General features: G+C 46.3%; 1 protein-coding gene across 1 annotated transcript in view; it reads right to left on the bottom strand.

The window, feature by feature from the left end:
- The window catches only part of LOC139583246 (probable ubiquitin-conjugating enzyme E2 W-B), a 37,454-nt gene extending 17,459 nt beyond the window's left edge, over positions 1–19,995 (bottom strand). Inside the window, exons 1-2 of the mRNA XM_071414099.1 lie at positions 19,688–19,995; positions 11,780–11,871 (exon numbers count right to left, since the gene is read on the bottom strand). Of these exons, the coding sequence (XP_071270200.1) occupies positions 11,780–11,871; positions 19,688–19,720 (125 nt within the window). The 5' untranslated portion in view covers positions 19,721–19,995. The remainder of the gene's footprint in view (positions 1–11,779; positions 11,872–19,687) is intronic.
- Between the last annotated feature and the right edge of the window lie 1,260 nt (positions 19,996–21,255).

The raw sequence follows: 21,255 nt of genomic DNA, 5'->3' as shown, positions 1-21,255 counted from the left end.
TCATGATGCGTCCTTATAGAAGAACCAACGATAAAGCCCTGTCATGATGCGTCCTTATAGAAGAACCAACGATAAAGCCCTGTCATGATGCGTCCTTATAGAAGAACCAACGATAAAGCCCTGTCATGATGCGTCCTTATAGAAAGACCCAACGATAAAGCCCTGTCATGATGCGTCCTTATAGAAGAACCAACGATAAAGCCCTGTCATGATGCGTCCTTATAGAAGAACCAACGATAAAGCCCTGTCATGATGCGTCCTTATAGAAGAACCAACGATAAAGCCCTGTCATGATGCGTCCTTATAGAAGAACCAACGATAAAGCCCTGTCATGATGCGTCCTTATAGAAGAACCAACGATAAAGCCATGTCATGATGCGTCCTTATAGAAGAACCAACGATAAAGCCCTGTCATGATGCGTCCTTATAGAAGAACCAACGATAAAGCCCTGTCATGATGCGTCCTTATAGAAGAACCAACGATAAAGCCCTGTCATGATGCGTCCTTATAGAAGAACCAACGATAAAGCCCTGTCATGATGTGTCCTTATAGAAGAACCAACGATAAAGCCCTGTCATGATGTGTCCTTATAGAAGAACCAACGATAAAGCCCTGTCATGATGTGTCCTTATAGAAAGACTCAACGATAAAGCCCTGTCATGATGCTTCCTTATAGAAAGACCCAACGATAAAGCCCTGTCATGATGCTTCCTTATAGAAAGACCCAACGATAAAGCCCCGTCATGATGCGTCCTTATAGAAAGACCCAACGATAAAGCCCCATCATGATGCGTCCTTATAGAAAGACCCAACGATAAAGCCCTGTCATGATGCGTCCTTATAGAAAGACCCAACGATAAAGCCCTGTCATGATGCGTCCTTATAGAAAGACTCAACGATAAAGCCCTGTCATGATGCGTCCTTATAGAAGACCCAACGATAAAGCCCTGTCATGATGCGTCCTTATAGAAGACCCAACGATAAAGCCCTGTCATGATGCGTCCTTATAGAAAGACCCAACGATAAAGCCCTGTCATGATGCGTCCTTATAGAAAGACCCAACGATAAAGCCCTGTCATGATGCGTCCTTATAGAAAGACCCAACGATAAAGCCCTGTCATGATGCGTCCTTATAGAAAGACTCAACGATAAAGCCCTGTCATGATGCGTCCTTATAGAAGACCCAACGATAAAGCCCTGTCATGATGCGTCCTTATAGAAGACCCAACGATAAAGCCCTGTCATGATGCGTCCTTATAGAAGACCCAACGATAAAGCCCTGTCATGATGCGTCCTTATAGAAGACCCAGTAGGAGTTAGACATCCTGAGCATCAGGTCACGTCTGTCCAGTACAGCAGATCGTTCCGATGACCTCTGAGGATCAGGTCACGTCTGTCCCCTCCTCACCGTTTGTTGCCTCTCCCACAGGAGAGAGAGAGACACACACTCAGACAGAAACACGGGTTTTGAACTCCCACAGTCCTTAGCGGTCCTCCCCAGTCAAACCAGATGATTTGTGGGACCAGGACAGGCACTCGGCAGCAAACAGTGAGTGGACATTCTCTAGCTGCTTCCCCTCCCCCAACTCCTGTGTGTATGTCAGTGTCAAGTCTGGATGGGTGTAAAACACTATTTTCAGTGTGAACTCTGAATCAATACATTTTCAAAAGGGCATAACTTAAAAGACAACTTGGTTCATCATAGAGTTGGGATGAAAACTGAACCGAACATCTGTTTTTCAAAATTGGTAATAATTAATTAAAAATGAAAAGCTGAAATGTCTTGAGTCAATAACTACTCAACCCCTTTGTTATGGCCTAAAGAAGCTCAGGGGTAAACATGTGCTTAACAAGTCACATAATAAGTTGCATGAACTCTGTGTGCAATAAGTGTTTAATAACATATATATTTTTAAATGGCTACCTCATTAGGGGTCGGCAGGTAGCCTAGTGGTTAGAGTGTAGAGGTAGAGGTGGCCAGTAACCAAAAGGTTGCTAGATCGAATCCCCGAGCTATCCCCGTCGAATCCCCGTCATTGTAAATAAGAATTTGTTCTTAACGGACTTGCCTGGTTAAATAAAGGTTAAATTAAAAATCAAAATAAATCTCTGTACCCCACACATGCAATTATCTGTAAGGTCCCTCAGTCGAGTAGTGAATTTCAAAACACCGATTCAACCAAAGACCAGGGAGGTTTTTCAATGCCTCGTAAAAAAGGGCACCAATTGGTAGATGGGTAAAACTAAAATTAAAAAAGCAGACATTGAATATCCCTTTGAGCACGGTGAAGTTAGTCACTACAAAGATACAGGCGTCCTTCATAACTCAGTTGGCGGATGAGGAAGGAAACTGGCTCAGGGATTTCACCATGACCATGGCCAATGGTGACTTTAAAACAGTTACCGAGTTTAATGGCTGTGACAGGAGAAAACTGAGGATGGATCAACAACATTGTAGTTACTCCACAATACTAACCTAATTAACAGAGTGAAAAGTAAGAAGCACAGAATGAAAATATTCCAAAACATGCATCCTGTTTACAACAAAGCACTAAAGTAATACTGCAAAAAATGTGGCAAAGAAATTAACTTTTTGCCCTGAAATCAAAGTGCAAATCCAACACAACAAGCATAGTGGCGTCTGCATCATGTTATGGGTATGCTTGTAATCGCTAAGGACTGGGGAGTTTTTCAGGATAAAAAATAAATGGACCACAGGCAAAATCCTGGAGTAAAACCTGGTTGTCTGCTTTCCACCAGACACAGAGATTAATTCACCTTTCAGCAGGACAATAACCTAAAATGCGTTTCCAAGAGTCCAATGGTGGCAAGCTTCACACCCCTCCAGCCGACGCTTGGCATTGCGCATGGTGATATTAGGCTTGTGTGCAGCTGCTCAGCCATGGAAACCCATATCATGAAGCTCCCGACGAACAATTATTGTGCTGACGTTGCTTCCAGAGGCAGTTTGGAACTCGGTAGTGAGTGTTGCAACCAAGGACAGACAATTTTTACAGGCAACATGCTGAAGAGGTGTCCACATACTTTTATATATTAGTATACATTACTTAATCTGTTGTTAAATGTGTGAAATTAGTTTAGAAATAGTTTAGGTTCAGTTTTGAGGCAATTATCAACTGGGCACCACATATTCCACTGTCGGGAGACTGATCAGAGCAGGCCCTAGTGTCGGGAGACTGATCAGGCCCTAGTGTCGGGAGACTGGGCACCGCATATTCCACTGTCGGGAGACTGGGCACCGCATATTCCACTGTCGGGAGACTGATCAGAGCAGGCCCTAGTGTCAGGAGACTGATCAGAGCAGGCCCTAGTGTCAGGAGACCGATCAGAGCAGGCCCTAGTGTCAGGAGACCGATCAGAGCAGGCCCTAGTGTCAGGAGACCGATCAGAGCAGGCCCTAGTGTCGGGAGACCGATCAGAGCAGGCCCTAGTGTCGGGAGACTGATCAGAGCAGGCCCTAGTGTCGGGAGACTGATCAGAGCAGGCCCTAGTGTCGGGAGACTGTACAGAGCAGGCCCTAGTGTCGGGAGACTGTACAGAGCAGGCCCTAGTGTCGGGAGACTGATCAGAGCAGGCCCTAGTGTCAGGAGACTGATCAGAGCAGGCCCTAGTGTCGGGAGACTGAGCAGAGCAGGCCCTAGTGTCAGGAGACTGAGCAGAGCAGGCCCTAGTGTCAGGAGACTGAGCAGAGCAGGCCCTAGTGTCAGGAGACTGAGCAGAGCAGGCCCTAGTGTCAGGAGACTGAGCAGAGCAGGCCCTAGTAGGGAAAATCATAAAACTGGTTATAACTCCAGTTCTCTTTGTGATACTAAGGTTTATAACAATGCGTTATAGATGTGTCAAGAACGGAGGGGGCTTGACCAAAAAAAAATGGCAGAGTAATAAAGATAAAAAATGAATGAGCAGAAAATGACGACTTAAAATATTGTTAACACAAGAACTGCTCATCATTGTATTGGTTGTTATCGAGCAAAAAAGTTACGATATGACTGCTCTTCCATCAACAACAGATACTAAACGCTAACACACGGGCACGCTGAGACGCCGAGTATGGGCCTGATATTTCACTCTGTCACATGGAAACGCATTGATTTGTTTTTGGTGCTGTTGTTTATTGAGAAAGACACTCAAAATGTTATAATCTACGTATCAGACAAGAACGGCTGTTACACAATCCCCCCCCCAAAAAAAATGACATCATATGGAACAAAACCAAAAAGTATGCTGCTTGTGTCTTTCAGTCAAGTCTGTGAATAAATCAAAATTAAATCGTCATAGTAACCATTACACAACAGAGAAAAACATTCCGCCAGGCACGCAGAGTATTGTCAAGCTGAAGCTCTACTAGCAAAGCCACACCCCGGGCCGTAGCGCCCTAAAAACAAGGATAAGATCCAACTCAACAGGTTCTGGAAGGTTCTCATTCCAGTGACTTATGCCATTCCTGACAGACAGAGATCTGGGGTGTATTCATTGTTGCAACGCACATCGTAGCAAAACGTTTTGCAATGAAAATAAAGAGTTTCTATTGGATAAATTCAGGTAAGTAGGAAAGGAGAAGAGCGTGTTGCCTTATGCAATGCAGAACAGTTGAAACTACTACTGAGCTCATTCTGCCCAGCAGCTTTCAGTCTATCCACTTCTGTATTTGTGTCATTAAGCAGATGCTCTTATCCAGAGTTACTACAGTAGGGAGTCATTTAATAGACTCTCTGATCCAGAGCCACTACAGCAGTGAGTCATTTAGCAGACTCTCTTATCCAGAGAGACTACAGTAGTGAATCATTTAACAGACTCTCTTATCCAGAGACACTACCAGTAGTGAGTCATTTAGCAGACGCTCTTATCCAGAGATACTACAGTAGTGAATCATTTAGCAGACTCTCTGATCCAGAGATACTACAGTAGTGAGTCATTTAGCAGACTCTCTTATCCAGAGAGACTACAGTAGTGAATCATTTAACAGACTCTCTTATCCAGAGACACTACCAGTAGTGAGTCATTTAGCAGACGCTCTTATCCAGAGATACTACAGTAGTGAATCATTTAGCAGACTCTCTGATCCAGAGATACTACAGTAGTGAGTCATTTAGCAGAATCTCTGATCCAGAGACACTACAGTAGTGAGTCATTTAGCAGACTCTCTTATCCAGAGATACTGCAGTAGGGAGTCATTTAGCAGAATCTCTTATCCAGAGTTACTACAGTAGTGAGTCATTTAGCAGACTCTCTTATCCAGAGTTACTACAGTAGTGAGTCATTTAGCAGACTCTCTTATCCAGAGACACTACAGTAGTGAGTCATTTAGCAGACTCTCTTATCCAGAGTTACCACAGTAGTGAGTCATTTAGCAGAATCTCTTATCCAGAGTTACTACAGTAGTGAGTCATTTAGCAGACGCTCTGATCCAGAGCCACACAGTAGTGAGTCATTTAACAGACTCTTATCCAGAGACACTACAGTAGTGAGTCATTTAGCAGACTCTCTTATCCAGAGATACTACAGTAGTGAGTCATTTAGCAGACTCTCTGATCCAGAGATACTACAGTAGTGAGTCATTTAGCAGACTCTCTGATCCAGAGATACTACAGTAGTGAGTCATTTAACAGACTCTCTGATCCAGAGCCACTACAGTAGTGAGTCATTTAGCAGACTCTCTGATCCAGAGATACTACAGTAGTGAGTCATTTAGCAGACTCTCTGATCCAGAGCCACTACAGTAGTGAGTCATTTAGCAGACTCTCTTATCCAGAGCCACTACAGTAGTGAGTCATTTAACAGACTCTCTGATCCAGAGCCACTACAGTAGTGAGTCATTTAGCAGACTCTCTGATCCAGAGATACTACAGTAGTGAGTCATTTAGCAGACTCTCTGATCCAGAGATACTACAGTAGTGAGTCATTTAGCAGACTGTCTTATCCAGAGATACTACAGTAGTGAGTCATTTAGCAGACTCTCTGATCCAGAGATACTACAGTAGTGAGTCATTTAGCAGACTCTCTGATCCAGAGATACTACAGTAGTGAGTCATTTAACAGACTCTCTGATCCAGAGCCACTACAGTAGTGAGTCATTTAGCAGACTCTCTGATCCAGAGATACTACAGTAGTGAGTCATTTAGCAGACTCTCTGATCCAGAGCCACTACAGTAGTGAGTCATTTAGCAGACTCTCTTATCCAGAGCCACTACAGTAGTGAGTCATTTAACAGACTCTCTGATCCAGAGCCACTACAGTAGTGAGTCATTTAGCAGACTCTCTGATCCAGAGATACTACAGTAGTGAGTCATTTAGCAGACTCTCTGATCCAGAGATACTACAGTAGTGAGTCATTTAGCAGACTGTCTTATCCAGAGATACTACAGTAGTGAGTCATTTAGCAGACTGTCTTATCCAGAGATACTACAGTAGTGAGTCATTTAGCAGACTCTCTGATCCAGAGATACTACAGTAGTGAGTCATTTAGCAGACTGTCTTATCCAGAGACACTACAGTAATAAGTCATACATTTTCTTACTAGTCCCCCATGGGAATCGAACCCACAACTGTTCAGTTCACATCCTCATTCCTCGCTAGTTTCAGAAAAGAGAATTCTAATATCCCAAAACTCTGCTTAAACTAGAAAATAAGTCTAAACTACATGACGAGTGATGCTAGTTAACAACGTCGCTAATCCAATGAATCTGTTATATTTTCCTAAAGCTTCCCCATGGAATTATTAGGTTGTCCTAACCTGGATATCGTCAACCTAATTTCCTCAGTACACACCATCGCTTTCTAAACACAATAACATAACACCACATTTGGTTAGGCTACAATATTTCTCACACTTGAATGAATCGGGACGACGGCTACAATCAAGAGTAGAGGGATAATGCCTATTCAAGCCCTTGTACGGCTAAATCACCAGACTGCACGAGGAAACACCGTCACCGCATGTCTGCCTTACACCGCCATTACACCGTCACCGCATGTCCGCCTTGCACCGTCACCGCATGTCTGCCTTACACCGCCATTACACCGTCACCGCATGTCTGCCTTACACCGTCACCGCATGTCTGCCTTGCACCGTCATCGCATGTCCGCCTTGCACCGTCACCGCATGTCCGCCTTGCACCGTCACCGCATGTCTGCCTTAAACCGTCACCGCATGTCTGCCTTGCACCGTCATCGCATGTCCGCCTTGCACCGTCACCGCATGTCCGCCTTGCACCGTCACCGCATGTCTGCCTTGCACCGTCATCGCATGTCCGCCTTGCACCGTCACCGCATGTCCACCTTGCACCGTCACCGCATGTCTGCCTTGCACCGTCATCGCATGTCCGCCTTGCACCGTCATCGCATGTCCACCTTGCACCGTCACCGCATGTCTGCCTTGCACCGTCACCGCATGTCCACCTTGCACCGTCACCGCATGTCTGCCTTGCACCGTCATCGCATGTCCGCCTTGCACCGTCACCGCATGTCCACCTTGCACCGTCACCGCATGTCTGCCTTGCACCGTCATCGCATGTCCGCCTTGCACCGTCACCGCATGTCCACCTTGCACCGTCATCGCATGTCCGCCTTGCACCGTCACCGCATGTCCACCTTGCACCGTCATCGCATGTCTGCACAACTATGCCTACCACCACAAAACTGACCTTCACTAATTATTACTACTAATTAAGTCCAAAGGTCTACCCTCACTACACTGTTACACTACCCTCACACCACACTGTTAATCTACCCTGACTCTACACCGTTACACTACCCTCACACCACACTGTTAATCTACCCTGACACTACACCGTTACACTACCCTCACACCACACTGTTAATCTACCCTGACACTACACCGTTACACTACCCTCACACCACACTGTTAATCTACCCTGACACTACACCGTTACACTACCCTCACACCACACTGTTAATCTACCCTGACACTACACCGTCACACTACACCGTTACACTACCCTCACACAACACTGTTAATCTACCCTGACACTACACCGTCACACTACACCGTTACACTACCCTCACACCACACTGTTAATCTACCCTGACTCTACACTGTTACACTACCCTCACACCACACTGTTAATCTACCCTGACACTACACCGTCACACTACACCGTTACACTACCCTCACACCAAACTGTTAATCTACACTCACACCACACTGTTAATCTACCCTGACACACTACCCTGACACTCCACTGTTACACTACCCTCACTACACTGTTAATCTACCCTGACACTACACCGTTACACTACCCTCACACCACACTGTTAATCTACCCTGTTACACTACCCTCACTACACTGTTACACTACCCTCACACCACACTGTTAATCTACCCTGACACACTACCCTCACACGGTTACACTACCCACACTACACTGTTACACTACCCTCACTACACTGTCACACTACCCTCACTACACTGTCACACTACCCTCACTACACTGTCACACTACCCTCACTACACTACCCTGACACACTACCCTCACACACTACCCACACCACACTGTTATCCTAACCTGACAAACTACCCTACCATGACACACTGTTACCCTACCCTGTTACACTACCCTCACACTACACTGTCACACTACACCGTTACACAACCCTGACACTACACTGTTAATCTACCCTTTATATGCTTTATGTCGTGTTCATGTGCTAGTCGGAACTAGGAAATGTCCAACTTGCTAACTGGTTGAACGCGGTACGTGTATAACTACAACCAGTAAGCAAGTCTGACATTTCCAAGTTTCCTAGTTCCGACTAGCACGTGAATGCGACAATAGCTAGTGTACCAGTCAGTGGGTCTGGGATGACCTTGTTTGATCCACAGCCCAGCAGGATGGCCGTGGCTAGAGAGGCAGTCAGCTTCCTTATCTCTGGGTGTATCTGAAGAGGACATTAGACTTTGTCACTATTAAAAAACAACTTAAATGAGCAAGCCTTCCTTCATGTCCTGGCCTCTGTAAATTGGTATAGAATCAGCTTGATCCCCTCCGTCGAAGACGCTTGGACCTTGCTTTTAAAAATATTTTTAGTGGTATTGTTAACAAACACGCCCCCATAAAGAAAATTAGAATTAAAAACAGGTTCAGCCCCTGGTTCGACCGTGATCTGGCAGAGTTACTCCACATCAAGAATTCCATTTGGCGATAGGCTCTGCACACGCATACTCAGGCTGACTGGCTCTCGTTCAGGCAAATGAGAAATAAGTGCACTCAGGCTATCCGGAAGGCCAAAGTTAGTTACTTTAGGAGCAGTTCTCTCTCTGTGGGTCTAACCCCAAGAAGTTCTGGAAAACGGTTAAAGACCTGGAGGATAAACACTCCTCCTCACAGCTGCCCATGTCCCTTAATGTTGATGATGTGGTTGTTACTGACAAGAAGGACATTGCTGAGCTCTTTAATCACCACTTCATTAACTTCTTTGGGACAGGAGGGCAGTATTGAGTAGATTGGATAAAAAAAGTGCCCAGAGTAAACTGCCTGCTACTCAGTCCTAAAAGCTAGAATATGCATATAATTAGTTACACTCTGAAGTTTCTAAAACTGGTTGAATGATGTCTGTGAGTATAACAGAACTTATATGGCAGGCAAAAACCTGAGAAAATATCCAACCAGGAAGTGGGAAATCTGAGGTTTGTAGTCTTTCAACTCTTTGCCTATCCAAGATAGAGTGGAAATGGGGTCATATTGCACTTCCTAAGGCTTCCACTAGATGTCAACAGTCTTTAGACCCTTGTTTGATGCTTCTACTGTGAAGGATGGGGGAATGGGAGCTCTGAACACCTCCAAAACAAATGTCATGTGGTTTGGTAAGAAGAATGCCCCTCTCCCCACCGGTGTGATTACTACCTCTGAGGGTTTAGAGCTTGAGGTGTTCACCTCATACAAGTACTTGGGAGTATGGCTAGACTGTACACTGTCCTTCTCTCAGCACATATCAAAGCTGCAGGCTAAAGTTAAATCTAGACTTGGTTTCCTCTATCGTAACCGCTCCTCTTTCACCGCAGCTGCCAAACTAACCCTGATTCAGACGACCATTCTACCCGTGCTAGATTACGGAGACGTAATTTATAGAACGGCCGGTAAGGGTGCTCTCGAGCGGCTTGATGTTCTTTACCATTTGGCCATCAGATATGCCACCAATGCTCCTTATAGGACACATCAGTGCACTCTGTACTCCTCTGTAAACTGGTCATCGCTGTATACCCGTTCCAAGACCCACTGGTTGATGCTTATTTATAAAACCCTCTTAGACCTCATTCCCCCCTATCTGAGATATCTACTGCAGCCCTCATCCTCCACATACAACACCCGTTCTGCCAGTCACATTCTGTTAAAGGTCCCCAAAGCACACACATCCCTGGGTCGCTCCTCTTTTCAGTTCTCTGCAGCTAGCGACTGGAACGAGCTGCAACAAACACTCAAACTGGACAGTTTTATCTCCATCTCTTTATTCAAAGACTCAATCATGGACACCCTTACTGACAGTTGTGGCTGCTTCGCGTGATGTATTGTTCCCAAGAGGCGCAGAGGTCTAAGGCACTGCATCTCAATGCAAGAAGCGTCACTACAGTAGTCCCTGGTTCGAATCCAGGCTGTATCACATCCGGCCGTGATTGGGAGTCCCATAGGGCACCGCACAATTAGGCCAGCGTCGTCCGAGTTTGGCCGGGTGCAGGCCTTCATTGTAGTTAAGAATTTGTTCTTAACTGACTTGCCTAGTTAAATAAAAAATAACAACTGTTGCCTCTACCTTCTTGCCCTTTGTGCTGTTGACTGTGCCCAATAATGTTTGTACCATGTTTTGCGCTGCTGCCATGTTATGTTGTTGTCATGTGTTGCTACCATGCTGTTGTCGTCGTCTTAGGTCTCTCTTTATGTAGTGTTGTCTCTCTTGTCGTGATGTCTGTTTTGACCTATATTTTATTGTATTTTTAATCCCAGCCCCCGCAGGAGGCCTTTTGCCTTTTAGTAGGCCGTCATTGTAAATAAGAATTTGTGCTCAACTGTCCTCCCTTGTTAAATACATTGTAAAAAGCTATCTAACCACCTGTACTTGGTGTGTACTGTGTTTTCTTCTATACATGATGGATCCATACTGACGCCCCTGAGTACTGAGCAGGTACTTGGTGTGTACTGTATTTTCTTCTATACATGATGGATCCATACTGACGCCCCTGAGTACTGAGCAGGTACTTGGTGTGTACTGTGTTATCTTCTATACATGATGGATCCATACTGACGCCCCTGAGTACTGAGCAGGTACTTGGTGTGTACTGTGTTATCTTCTATACATGATGGATCCATACTGACGCCCCTGAGTACTGAGCAGGTACTTGGTGTGTACTGTTTTATCTTCTATACATGATGGATCCATACTGACGCCCCTGAGTACTGAGCAGGTACTTGGTGTGTACTGTATTTTCTTCTATACATGATGGATCCATACTGACGCCCCTGAGTACTGAGCAGGTACTTGGTGTGTACTGTGTTATCTTCTATACATGATGGATCCATACTGACGCCCCTGAGTACTGAGCAGGTACTTGGTGTGTACTGTGTTATCTTCTATACATGATGGATCCATACTGACGCCCCTGAGTACTGAGCAGGTACTTGGTGTGTGTTCATCTTCTTCACAATGAAATGAGCCAGTGGGAAATGTTATAGATCTGTGCAACAAAGCAAGACATGCATATCCACACTAGGACACATAAGAGTCAGCAAGCTGATGTACACTCACTGTGTGATTGTGTTCTGTACACTTTTCTCATTGAGCGTCATTCCAGGGGGCGGATCATTTTGCAAAGCCATTAGTTCCTTTTGTAGCCTTTTCTGTAAGAGAAGAAAAAACATGTTTAAGATGTAGCCAGATTATAATATTGGGAGGTCCAATTTCAGATTTTCATTTAAAAAAATGTTTAAAACTGTAAACATGAAACGTGTAGCTAAACTGATGTAACAAATCTCCAAAGACCTGTCAGTGCTCATAGACTAGATACAAATCAAGCCAGCTGGATGTGTCGTAATATCCTCTAGCTTGGAGAGTAGTGCTAAATAAAAGCCTGTAGCTTCCCAGTTCATATGACGACATTTTGTGGCGTTCCTGTTTTTGTTTTGTTGGCGTTTGTTTTACCTTAGTTCTACATTTCTCGAAAGGGGCTTATTTAAGATGGTGAGGAAAGCACTTTTAAAAGAATAACCAGGCATCCTCTACTGACGGAATGAGGTCAAAATCCTTCCAGGATACCCGGGCCAGGTTGATTAGAAAAGGCCTGCTCGCTGAAGTGTTTTAGGGAGCGTTTGACAGTGATGTGGGGTGGTCGTTTGACCGCGGATCCATTGCGGACGCAGGCAGTGATCATTGAGATCCTGGTTGAAGACAGCAGAGGTGTATTTAGAGGGGAGGTTGGTCAGGATGATATGAAGGTGCCCGTGTTTATGGATTAAGGGTTGTACCTGGTAGGTTCCTTGATAATTTGTGTGAGATTGAGAGCATCTAACTTAGATTGTAGGACGGCCGGATGTTAAGCATATCCCAGTTTAGGTCCCCTAACAGTACAAACTTTGAAGATAAATGGGGGCAATTAATTCACATATGGTGTCCAGGGCAGGTGTCCAGGGCACAGCTGGGGGCTGAGGGGGGTCTATAACAAGCGGCAACAGTGAGAGACTTATTTCTGGAAAGGTGGATTTTTAAAAATAGATGCTCGAACTGTTTGGGTACCGACCTGGATAGTATGACAGAACTCTGCGGGATATCTCTGCAGTAGATTGCAACTCCACCCGCTTTGGCAGTTCTATCTTGGTGGACAATGTTGTAGTTGGAAATTTCAGAATTTTTGGTGGCCTTCTAAGCCAGGATTCAGACAAGGCTAGGATATCAGGGTTGGCAGTGTGCTAAAGGTGTGAATAAAACAAACTTAGGGAGGAAGCTTCTGATGTTAACATGCATGAAACCAAGTCTTTTACGGTTACCAAAGTCAACAAATGAGAGCACCTGGGGAATAGGAGTGGAACTGGGGGCTACAAGGCCTGGGTTAACCTCTACATCAGAGAAACAGAGGAGGAGCAGGATAAGGGTACGGCTAAAGGCTATAAGAACTGGTCGTCTAGTGCGTTGGGGACAGAGAATAAAAGGAGCAGATTTCTGGGCGTGGTAGAATAGATTTATAATGTACAGACAAGGGTATGGTAGGATGTGAGTACAGTGGAGGTAAACCTAGGCGTTGAGTGATGAGAGGTTTTGTCTCTGGAGGCACCAGTTAAGCCAGGTGAGGTCCCCGCATGTGTGTGGAGTGGGACGAAAGACCTACCTATCTAAGGCATTTTGAGCGGGACTGAGGGCTCTACAGTGAAATAAAACATTAAGAACTAGCCAAGACAGCAATAGACAAGGCATATTGACATTAGAGAGAGGCATAAAGCAATCACAGGTGTTGATCAGGAGAGCTAAGACAACAACGGGTAAATGACAGGACCTGAGTACGAGGCTGGGACCGACAGGTAAACAAAATGAAGTACCGTGTTATTGAAACAGTCCAGGGGGCATCAGCTGTGTAGCCGAGTGATCATAGGGTCAAAAGAGCAGCAATAGGTGAGACAGGGTGCCGTTTGGTCGTCACTACTACGCTAGGCGAGCAGGGAACACAGCGTTCAGAAAAGCTAGCGGGCCGGGGCTAGTAGATGGTTCTTCGGCGACATCGTAACAGAATAGCCTGTTGAGACCACATCGGGCGATCACGTCGGCAGACCAGTCGTGATGGATCGGCGGGACTCTGTGTCGACAATAAAGGGTCCAGGCCAATTGGCAAAGGAGGTATTGTGGCCCTAGAATTAGCTGGTATATGGGCCTAGCTCGAGGCTAGCTGGTGCTTGCTTCGGGACAGAGGCTTTAGCTAACAGTAGCCATTCGTTTGCAGCTAGCTAGCTGCGATGATCCGGTGTAATGATCCAGAGCGGCAGGCATCCGGTGATGTGGTAGAGAGAAGCAGTACGATATGCTCTGGGATTGATATCGCGCTGTGCAGACTGGCAGGTGTTGTCCGGGCTAAGGCTGGCTGGTGACCGAGGAAAAGGTGAAGAACGCTAGCCGTGGCTAACAAAGACTAGTAGCTAGTTTGCTGGCTAGCTCCTGATGGAAGTTCCTGTTATAAAGAATAAAAATAGCAGATCGGTACCACATTGGGTGAGGCGGGTTGCAGGAAAGTATATTTAGTTCGTAGATAGAAAGCGAGATGAGGATATATACGAAAAAGCCCGGCTATTTACACGGGATAAGACAAAGACAAAACACACACGTCCTACTGCGAGGCCATCTTGTATTGCTATACTCAGCCTTGTCTCAGGGTAGTAGGTTGGTGGCTGAAGATATCCCTCTAGTGGTGTGGGGGCTGTGCCTTGGCAAAGTGGGTGAGGTTATATCCTGCCTGTTTGGCCCTGTCCAGGGGTATTGTCGGACAGGGCCACAGTGTCTTCCGACCCCTCCTGTCTCAGCCTCCAGTATTTACGCTGCAATAGTTTGTGTGTCGGGGGGCTAGGGTCAGTCTGTTATATCTGGAGTTTGTCTCAGGTCTTAACCAGTGTCCTGTGTGAATTTAAGTATGCTCCCTCTAATTCCCTCTCTCCCCCTCCCTCCCTGAGGACCTGAGACCATGCCTCAGGACTACCTGGCCTGATGACTCCGTGCTGTCCCCAGTCCACCTGGTCATGCTGCTGCTCCAGTTTCAACTGTTCTGCCTGTGGCCATGGAACCCTGACCTGTTCACTGGACGTGCTACCTGTCCCAGACCTGCTGTTTTGGACTCTCTCTCTACCGCACCTGCTGTCTCTAACTCTGAATGATCGGTTATGAACAGCCAACTGACATTTACTCCTGAGGTGCTGACTTGTTGCACCCTCTACAACCACTGTGATGATTATTATTATTATTTGACCCTGCTGGTCATCTATGAACATTTGAACATCTTGGCCATGTTCTGTTATAATCTCTACCCGGCACAGCCAGAAGAGGACTGGTCACCCCTCAGAGCCTGGTTCCTCTCTACCCAGTACAGCCAGTAGAGGACTGGTCACCCCTCAGAGCCTGGTTCCTCTGGTCTACCCAGTACAGCCAGTAGAGGACTGGTCACCCCTCAGAGCCTGGTTCCTCTCTACCCAGTACAGCCAGTAGAGGACTGGTCACCCCTCAGAGCCTGGTTCCTCTGGTCTACCAGTACAGACAGTAGAGGACTGGTCACCCCTCAGAGCCTGGTTCCTCTGGTCTACCCAGTACAGCCAGTAGAGGACTGGTCACCCCTCAGAGCCTGGTTCCTCTCTACCCAGTACAGCCAGTAGAGGACTGGTCACCCCTCAGAGCCTGGTTCCTCTGGTCTACCAGTACAGACAGTAGAGGACTGGTCACCCCTCAGAGCCTGGTTCCTCTGGTCTACCCAGTACAGCCAGTAGAGGACTGGTCACCCCTCAGAGCCTGGTTCCTCTCTACCCAGTACAGCCAGTAGAGGACTGGTCACCCCTCAGAGCCTGGTTCCTCTGGTCTACCCAGTACAGCCAGTAGAGGACTGGTCACCCCTCAGAGCCTGGTTCCTCTGGTCTACCCAGTACAGCCAGTAGAGGACTGGTCACCCCTCAGAGCCTGGTTCCTCTGGTCTACCCAGTACAGCCGGTAGAGGACTGGTCACCCCTCAGAGCCTGGGTCCTCTCTACCCAGTACAGCCAGTAGAGGACTGGTCACCCCTCAGAGCCTGGTTCCTCTCTACCCAGTACAGCCAGTAGAGGACTGGTCACCCCTCAGAGCCTGGTTCCTCTCTACCCAGTACAGCCAGTAGAGGACTGGTCACCCCTCAGAGCCTGGTTCCTCTCTACCCAGTACAGCCAGTAGAGGACTGGTCACCCCTCAGAGCCTGGTTCCTCTGGTCTACCCAGTACAGCCAGTAGAGGACTGGTCACCCCTCAGAGCCTGGTTCCTCTCTACCCAGTACAGCCAGTAGAGGACTGGTCACCCCTCAGAGCCTGGTTCCTCTGGTCTACCCAGTACAGCCAGTAGAGGACTGGTCACCCCTCAGAGCCTGGTTCCTCTGGTCTACCCAGTACAGCCAGTAGAGGACTGGTCACCCCTCAGAGCCTGGGTCCTCTCTACCCAGTACAGCCAGTAGAGGACTGGTCACCCCTCAGAGCCTGGTTCCTCTGGTCTACCCAGTACAGCCAGTAGAGGACTGGTCACCCCTCAGAGCCTGGTTCCTCTGGTCTACCCAGTACAGCCGGTAGAGGACTGGTCACCCCTCAGAGCCTGGGTCCTCTCTACCCAGTACAGCCAGTAGAGGACTGGTCACCCCTCAGAGCCTGGTTCCTCTCTACCCAGTACAGCCAGTAGAGGACTGGTCACCCCTCAGAGCCTGGTTCCTCTGGTCTACCCAGTACAGTCGGTAGAGGACTGGTCACCCCTCAGAGCCTGGGTCCTCTCTACCCAGTACAGCCAGTAGAGGACTGGTCACCCCTCAGAGCCTGGTTCCTCTCTACCCAGTACAGCCAGTAGAGGACTGGTCACCCCTCAGAGCCTGGTTCCTCTCTACCCAGTACAGCCAGTAGAGGACTGGTCACCCCTCAGAGCCTGGTTCCTCTCTACCCAGTACAGCCAGTAGAGGACTGGTCACCCCTCAGAGCCTGGTTCCTCTCTACCCAGTACAGCCAGTAGAGGACTGGTCACCCCTCAGAGCCTGGTTCCTCTGGTCTACCCAGTACAGCCAGTAGAGGACTGGTCACCCCTCAGAGCCTGGTTCCGCTCTAGGTTTCATCATAGTGTCATGTCTTCAGTATCATTAAAGGTGAAGACTGTTATTTTATCAAATCAAATCTCTGTAATTATTATTACGTGATTAAACTAATCATGTACATTTAATTAACTAGGAAGTCGGGGCACCATGGAAAATGTTCAGGTTACAAAGATATCATTTTCCGAATATAACTCTTCAGATACTTTAATATCTGATCAATTAGTCTCCCGATATGACGGCTTGGTATAGAAAGAAAAGTGGGTGTGGACCGATTAATGAGCGGGAAAGACTAAATGGATCACTACACACAGTGGATAATTATATTCATTGAAATGCTAATCCTTTGAACATAAACGCTCGCTCACTCTGGAATAATTGCAATCAATATATTTACGCCCATTTTTTCGTTGTTGTCTTCTCTGTTGGAATCGTGGGTCCGTCTGCGGGAGAGTCAGTTCATCAGAGAGTCTCTGGCTACTCATGGTGGTGGCTCTATCGGCGGCTCCTGACAGTGTCTGTTGTATTGGATACGTCAGGTGTCCATTGCTCTTAGAGTAGATGTTTCGGCGGTTGTCGGTATTCGCATCCCAGGTTTACATTTCTAGCTGCAGACTAGTAATTAGTATCTAAGATTTGCTCTTATTCCTTAGGGATCGATAGTCTCAGAGCTTAACCATTCCCAGCCGTGTAGCCAATGCGCCACGTGGTATGGTTTTCTAGTCTTGGTACTCAACCATTGCAACCACTGGGGGGGGGGGGGTTGCTAAGTCTGAAGAGGATTTCCTCAGGAGGGGGTTTATTCGTAACAATAGAAAAGGGCGGTTCCATGACGACTGATCATGTCTGTGCTCACGGGGGCGTGGCCGCTGACTAGTTAAACTTTACAGGGAATACAATCCTCTCATTCTAAAAGGTTAAAATCACATTACATTTCACAAATACTTTAATCTTTACTCATTCATTTTCTACAAGAATTAGATGCAAACCCCATAATTGAGAAATGTACACATTCAGAGATAGTTGTGTGTGTTTCCTGTCTTCCATGAGGTCACCAAATGAAACACACTCATCATATCGATCCCCTACGTGTCCACGGACCCTTCCCACAAGTGGACACATAGTTTAATTCTCCCATTTTGGGGATTTAGGAGTTCGGCCATTTTGGGGATTTAGGAGTTCGGACAAGTGAAATCCCTTGTTCTCTCTCCATATTCTCTCTTTCTGCATGGCCAGGGGGAGACAGTCTCTGCCAGGAATTTACAACTTGAGATAACAGAACCTGGGTGTAGGAGAGAATGAGAGAGGGGAAAGCCACAATCTAAACCCAGAAAGGGCCACGTCATGACACTAGGTTCTGGCTTTTCTAGGGAGTTTTTCCTAGCCACCGTGCTCCTACCTCTGCATTGCTTGCTGTTTGGGGGTTTTAGGCTGGGTTTCTGTTCAGCACTTTGTGACATCACTGCTGATGTAAAAAGGACTTTATAAATACATTTGATGTAAAGTTGGAAGCACAGAATCATCTGGAATGTCATTGTATGCTGTAGCGATAAGATTTCCCTTCACTAGAACTAAGGGGCCCGAACCATGAAAAAAAGCCCCAGACCATTATTCCTCCTCCTCCAAACTTTATAGTTGGCACTATGTAGTCGGCAGTAGCGTTCTCCTGGCGTCCGCCAAACCCAGATTTGTTCGTCGGACTGCCAGAAGCGTAATTCAGAGAACGTGTTTCCACTGCTCCAATAAAGGTGAGCTTTACACCACTACAGCCAAGGCTTGGCATTGCGCATGTGTGCGGCTGCTCGGCCATGGAAACCCATATCCCGAAGCTCTCAACGAACAGTTCTTGTGCTGACGTTGCTTCCAGAGGCAGTTTGGAACTTGGTAGTGAGTGTTGCAACTGAGGACAGACGATTTTTACGTGCTACGGGCTTCAGCACTCGGCGGTTCCGTTCTGTGAGCTTGTGTGGCCTACCACTTCGTGGCTGCGCCGTTGTTGCTCGTTAATGTTTCCACTTCACAATAATAACAACACTGGGTGCAGCTCTAGCAGTGCAGAAATTTGATAAACTGACTTGTTGGAAAGGTGGCATCCTATGACGGTGCCACATTGAAAGTCACTGAGCGCTTCAGTAAGGGCATTCTACTGACAATGTTTGTCTATGGAGATTGCATGGCGGTGTGTTTGATTTCATACCTGTCAGCAACGTTTGTGGCTGAAATAGCCGAATCCACTCATTTGAAATCGTGTCCATATACTTTTGAATATATAGTGTATGTATACGGACGCCTTAACCTTGCGTCTGATACTAGCATTAACTCTGTGTCTACACTAGCAGTAATATAACTAACGTTTCACAGCTATTAGCTTAGAAGTGTTTACGATCATAACAGCTAGCTAAAATTTGGACAACCAGTTGCCTGGATACTCAGAACACAGAGCTAGCTAATCCACTTCATGAATTCAGACAAGCTGACCCAGTCAGCCACCTGACATCGCGAACTTTAGCTAGCTAACGTTAGTATGCTAGCTAGCTGCTTATGTTGCTCGTCGCCATGTCACTGTACCCATAACTACCGGTTGCTATGTTTGTCAGTTAAGTTTGCTAGCTAACTATTTAAAACGTGAAACTGAGAGTCCAACTCCAAGGTTCTAACTAGCTAACGTTAGCTTGCTAACGTCGTTAGCAACTCTGTTCTTCCTAGCTGTTCATGATAACTAGATGCAGGCGTTGAACTATAAAATAACGGTTAAAACGACAACTCGCATCTTAAACAGACTTATGTTAGTTATATACACATACTGATTTAAAAAATGTGTTGAAATAACAGAAGAAAAGATAAACACAATAGAAGGTGATCACTGTCTGTAGAATTCCTACCTGCATCGACGCCATGATGGAAACCCCCTGCATCAGGGCAACGCAGAACGAAACGCTACGTCAGGGTATCACATGGGATGGGGGAAGCGTTGTGTTGACGGAACAAAAACAAAACAAAAGTGCGCTGATTGCGGTAAGCGTTGTGAAAATGTAGTGAGACAATTATTTCCCTTCCCAGTATGTACTGTGCTGGGCAACAGAAAAGCGAACCAACGACTCTTGTATTGAATCCTTGAGCAGCGCATTTAATCGGAAACGTGAATTCAATTGAGATGTCACTTGGTGGACTAGAAACTGTACTGAAAAAAAGCCCAATGACCTCTAGTAGTTGCATCAAGATAAAGGGCCCTTTCAAACTGTTTCTCAAATTCCGCAGATTTTCCTGTAGATAATCATAACCACTTTTAGGTGTGGAAAAGTGAATAACATTGATGCTCGTATTACAGGCTGTTGAATACCAGCCCAACAACACACTCATTGTCACACTGTACCTCAGTCAGCACACACTGAGACATTTTTTATTATTACAATTTCCACAACAACAAAAAATCAGTTTTGGGTGACATTCACACATACCAGGTGTTATATTGTTTCATTCTGAACAGATAGATTTTCTGGATGAACCCGTGTGTTTAGATATTATTCCTCCTATTCATGTCCCCGTGAGCAAAATGGATCCATGTCAGCAGGGTTATTGCAGAGCGCCTGGTAATCTGACTCCCAAATAACCTTTTTAGGTCATAGACACAGCCTCTCCACTGCTGGGAGGGAGCCAGGAGAGCTGGCCAGATGCCTGAGAGGCTTCAGTGAAATTGGTGCAGGGATAAAACACTACCCGATCACTACAACGACGAATAGCATATTCTTCCTCTCACATAAAAGGAATTATCATGATCCGTTTGACATTTTCATTGCCTCATAAATTCAAAAAGGCACCTGCACATGTGAGCTATCTTATTGCAGGTGCATGGTAACAATGAGATAACTCACACACTGCTTCTGCTATCTTACTGCAGGTGCCTGGTAACAATGAGATAACTCACACACTGCTTCTGCTATCTTACTGCAGGTGCATGGTAACAATGAGATAACTCACACACTGCTTCTGCTATCTTACTGCAGGTGCATGGTAACAATGAGATAACTCACACACTGCTTCTGCTATCTTACTGCAGGTGCATGGTAACAATGAGATAACTCACACACTGCTTCTGCTATCTTACTGCAGGTGCATGGTAACAATGAGATAACTCACACACTGCTTCTGCTATCTTACTGCAGGTGCCTGGTAACAATGAGATAACTCACACACTGCTTCTGCTATCTTACTGCAGGTGCCTGGTAACAATGAGATAACTCACACACTGCTTCTGCTATCTTACTGCAGGTGCCTGGTAACAATGAGATAACTCACACACTGCTTCTGCTATCTTACTGCAGGTGCATGGTAACAATGAGATAACTCACACACTGCTTCTGCTATCTTACTGCAGGTGCATGGTAACAATGAGATAACTCACACACTGCTTCTGCTATCTTACTGCAGGTGCATGGTAACAATGAGATAA

This window comes from Salvelinus alpinus, chromosome 8 (genome assembly GCF_045679555.1).
Source record: "Salvelinus alpinus chromosome 8, SLU_Salpinus.1, whole genome shotgun sequence".
NCBI classification, from domain to species: domain Eukaryota; kingdom Metazoa; phylum Chordata; class Actinopteri; order Salmoniformes; family Salmonidae; genus Salvelinus; species Salvelinus alpinus.
The sequence above is the reverse complement of the archived record's forward strand: the minus strand, read 5'-3'. Positions and strand labels throughout refer to the sequence as shown.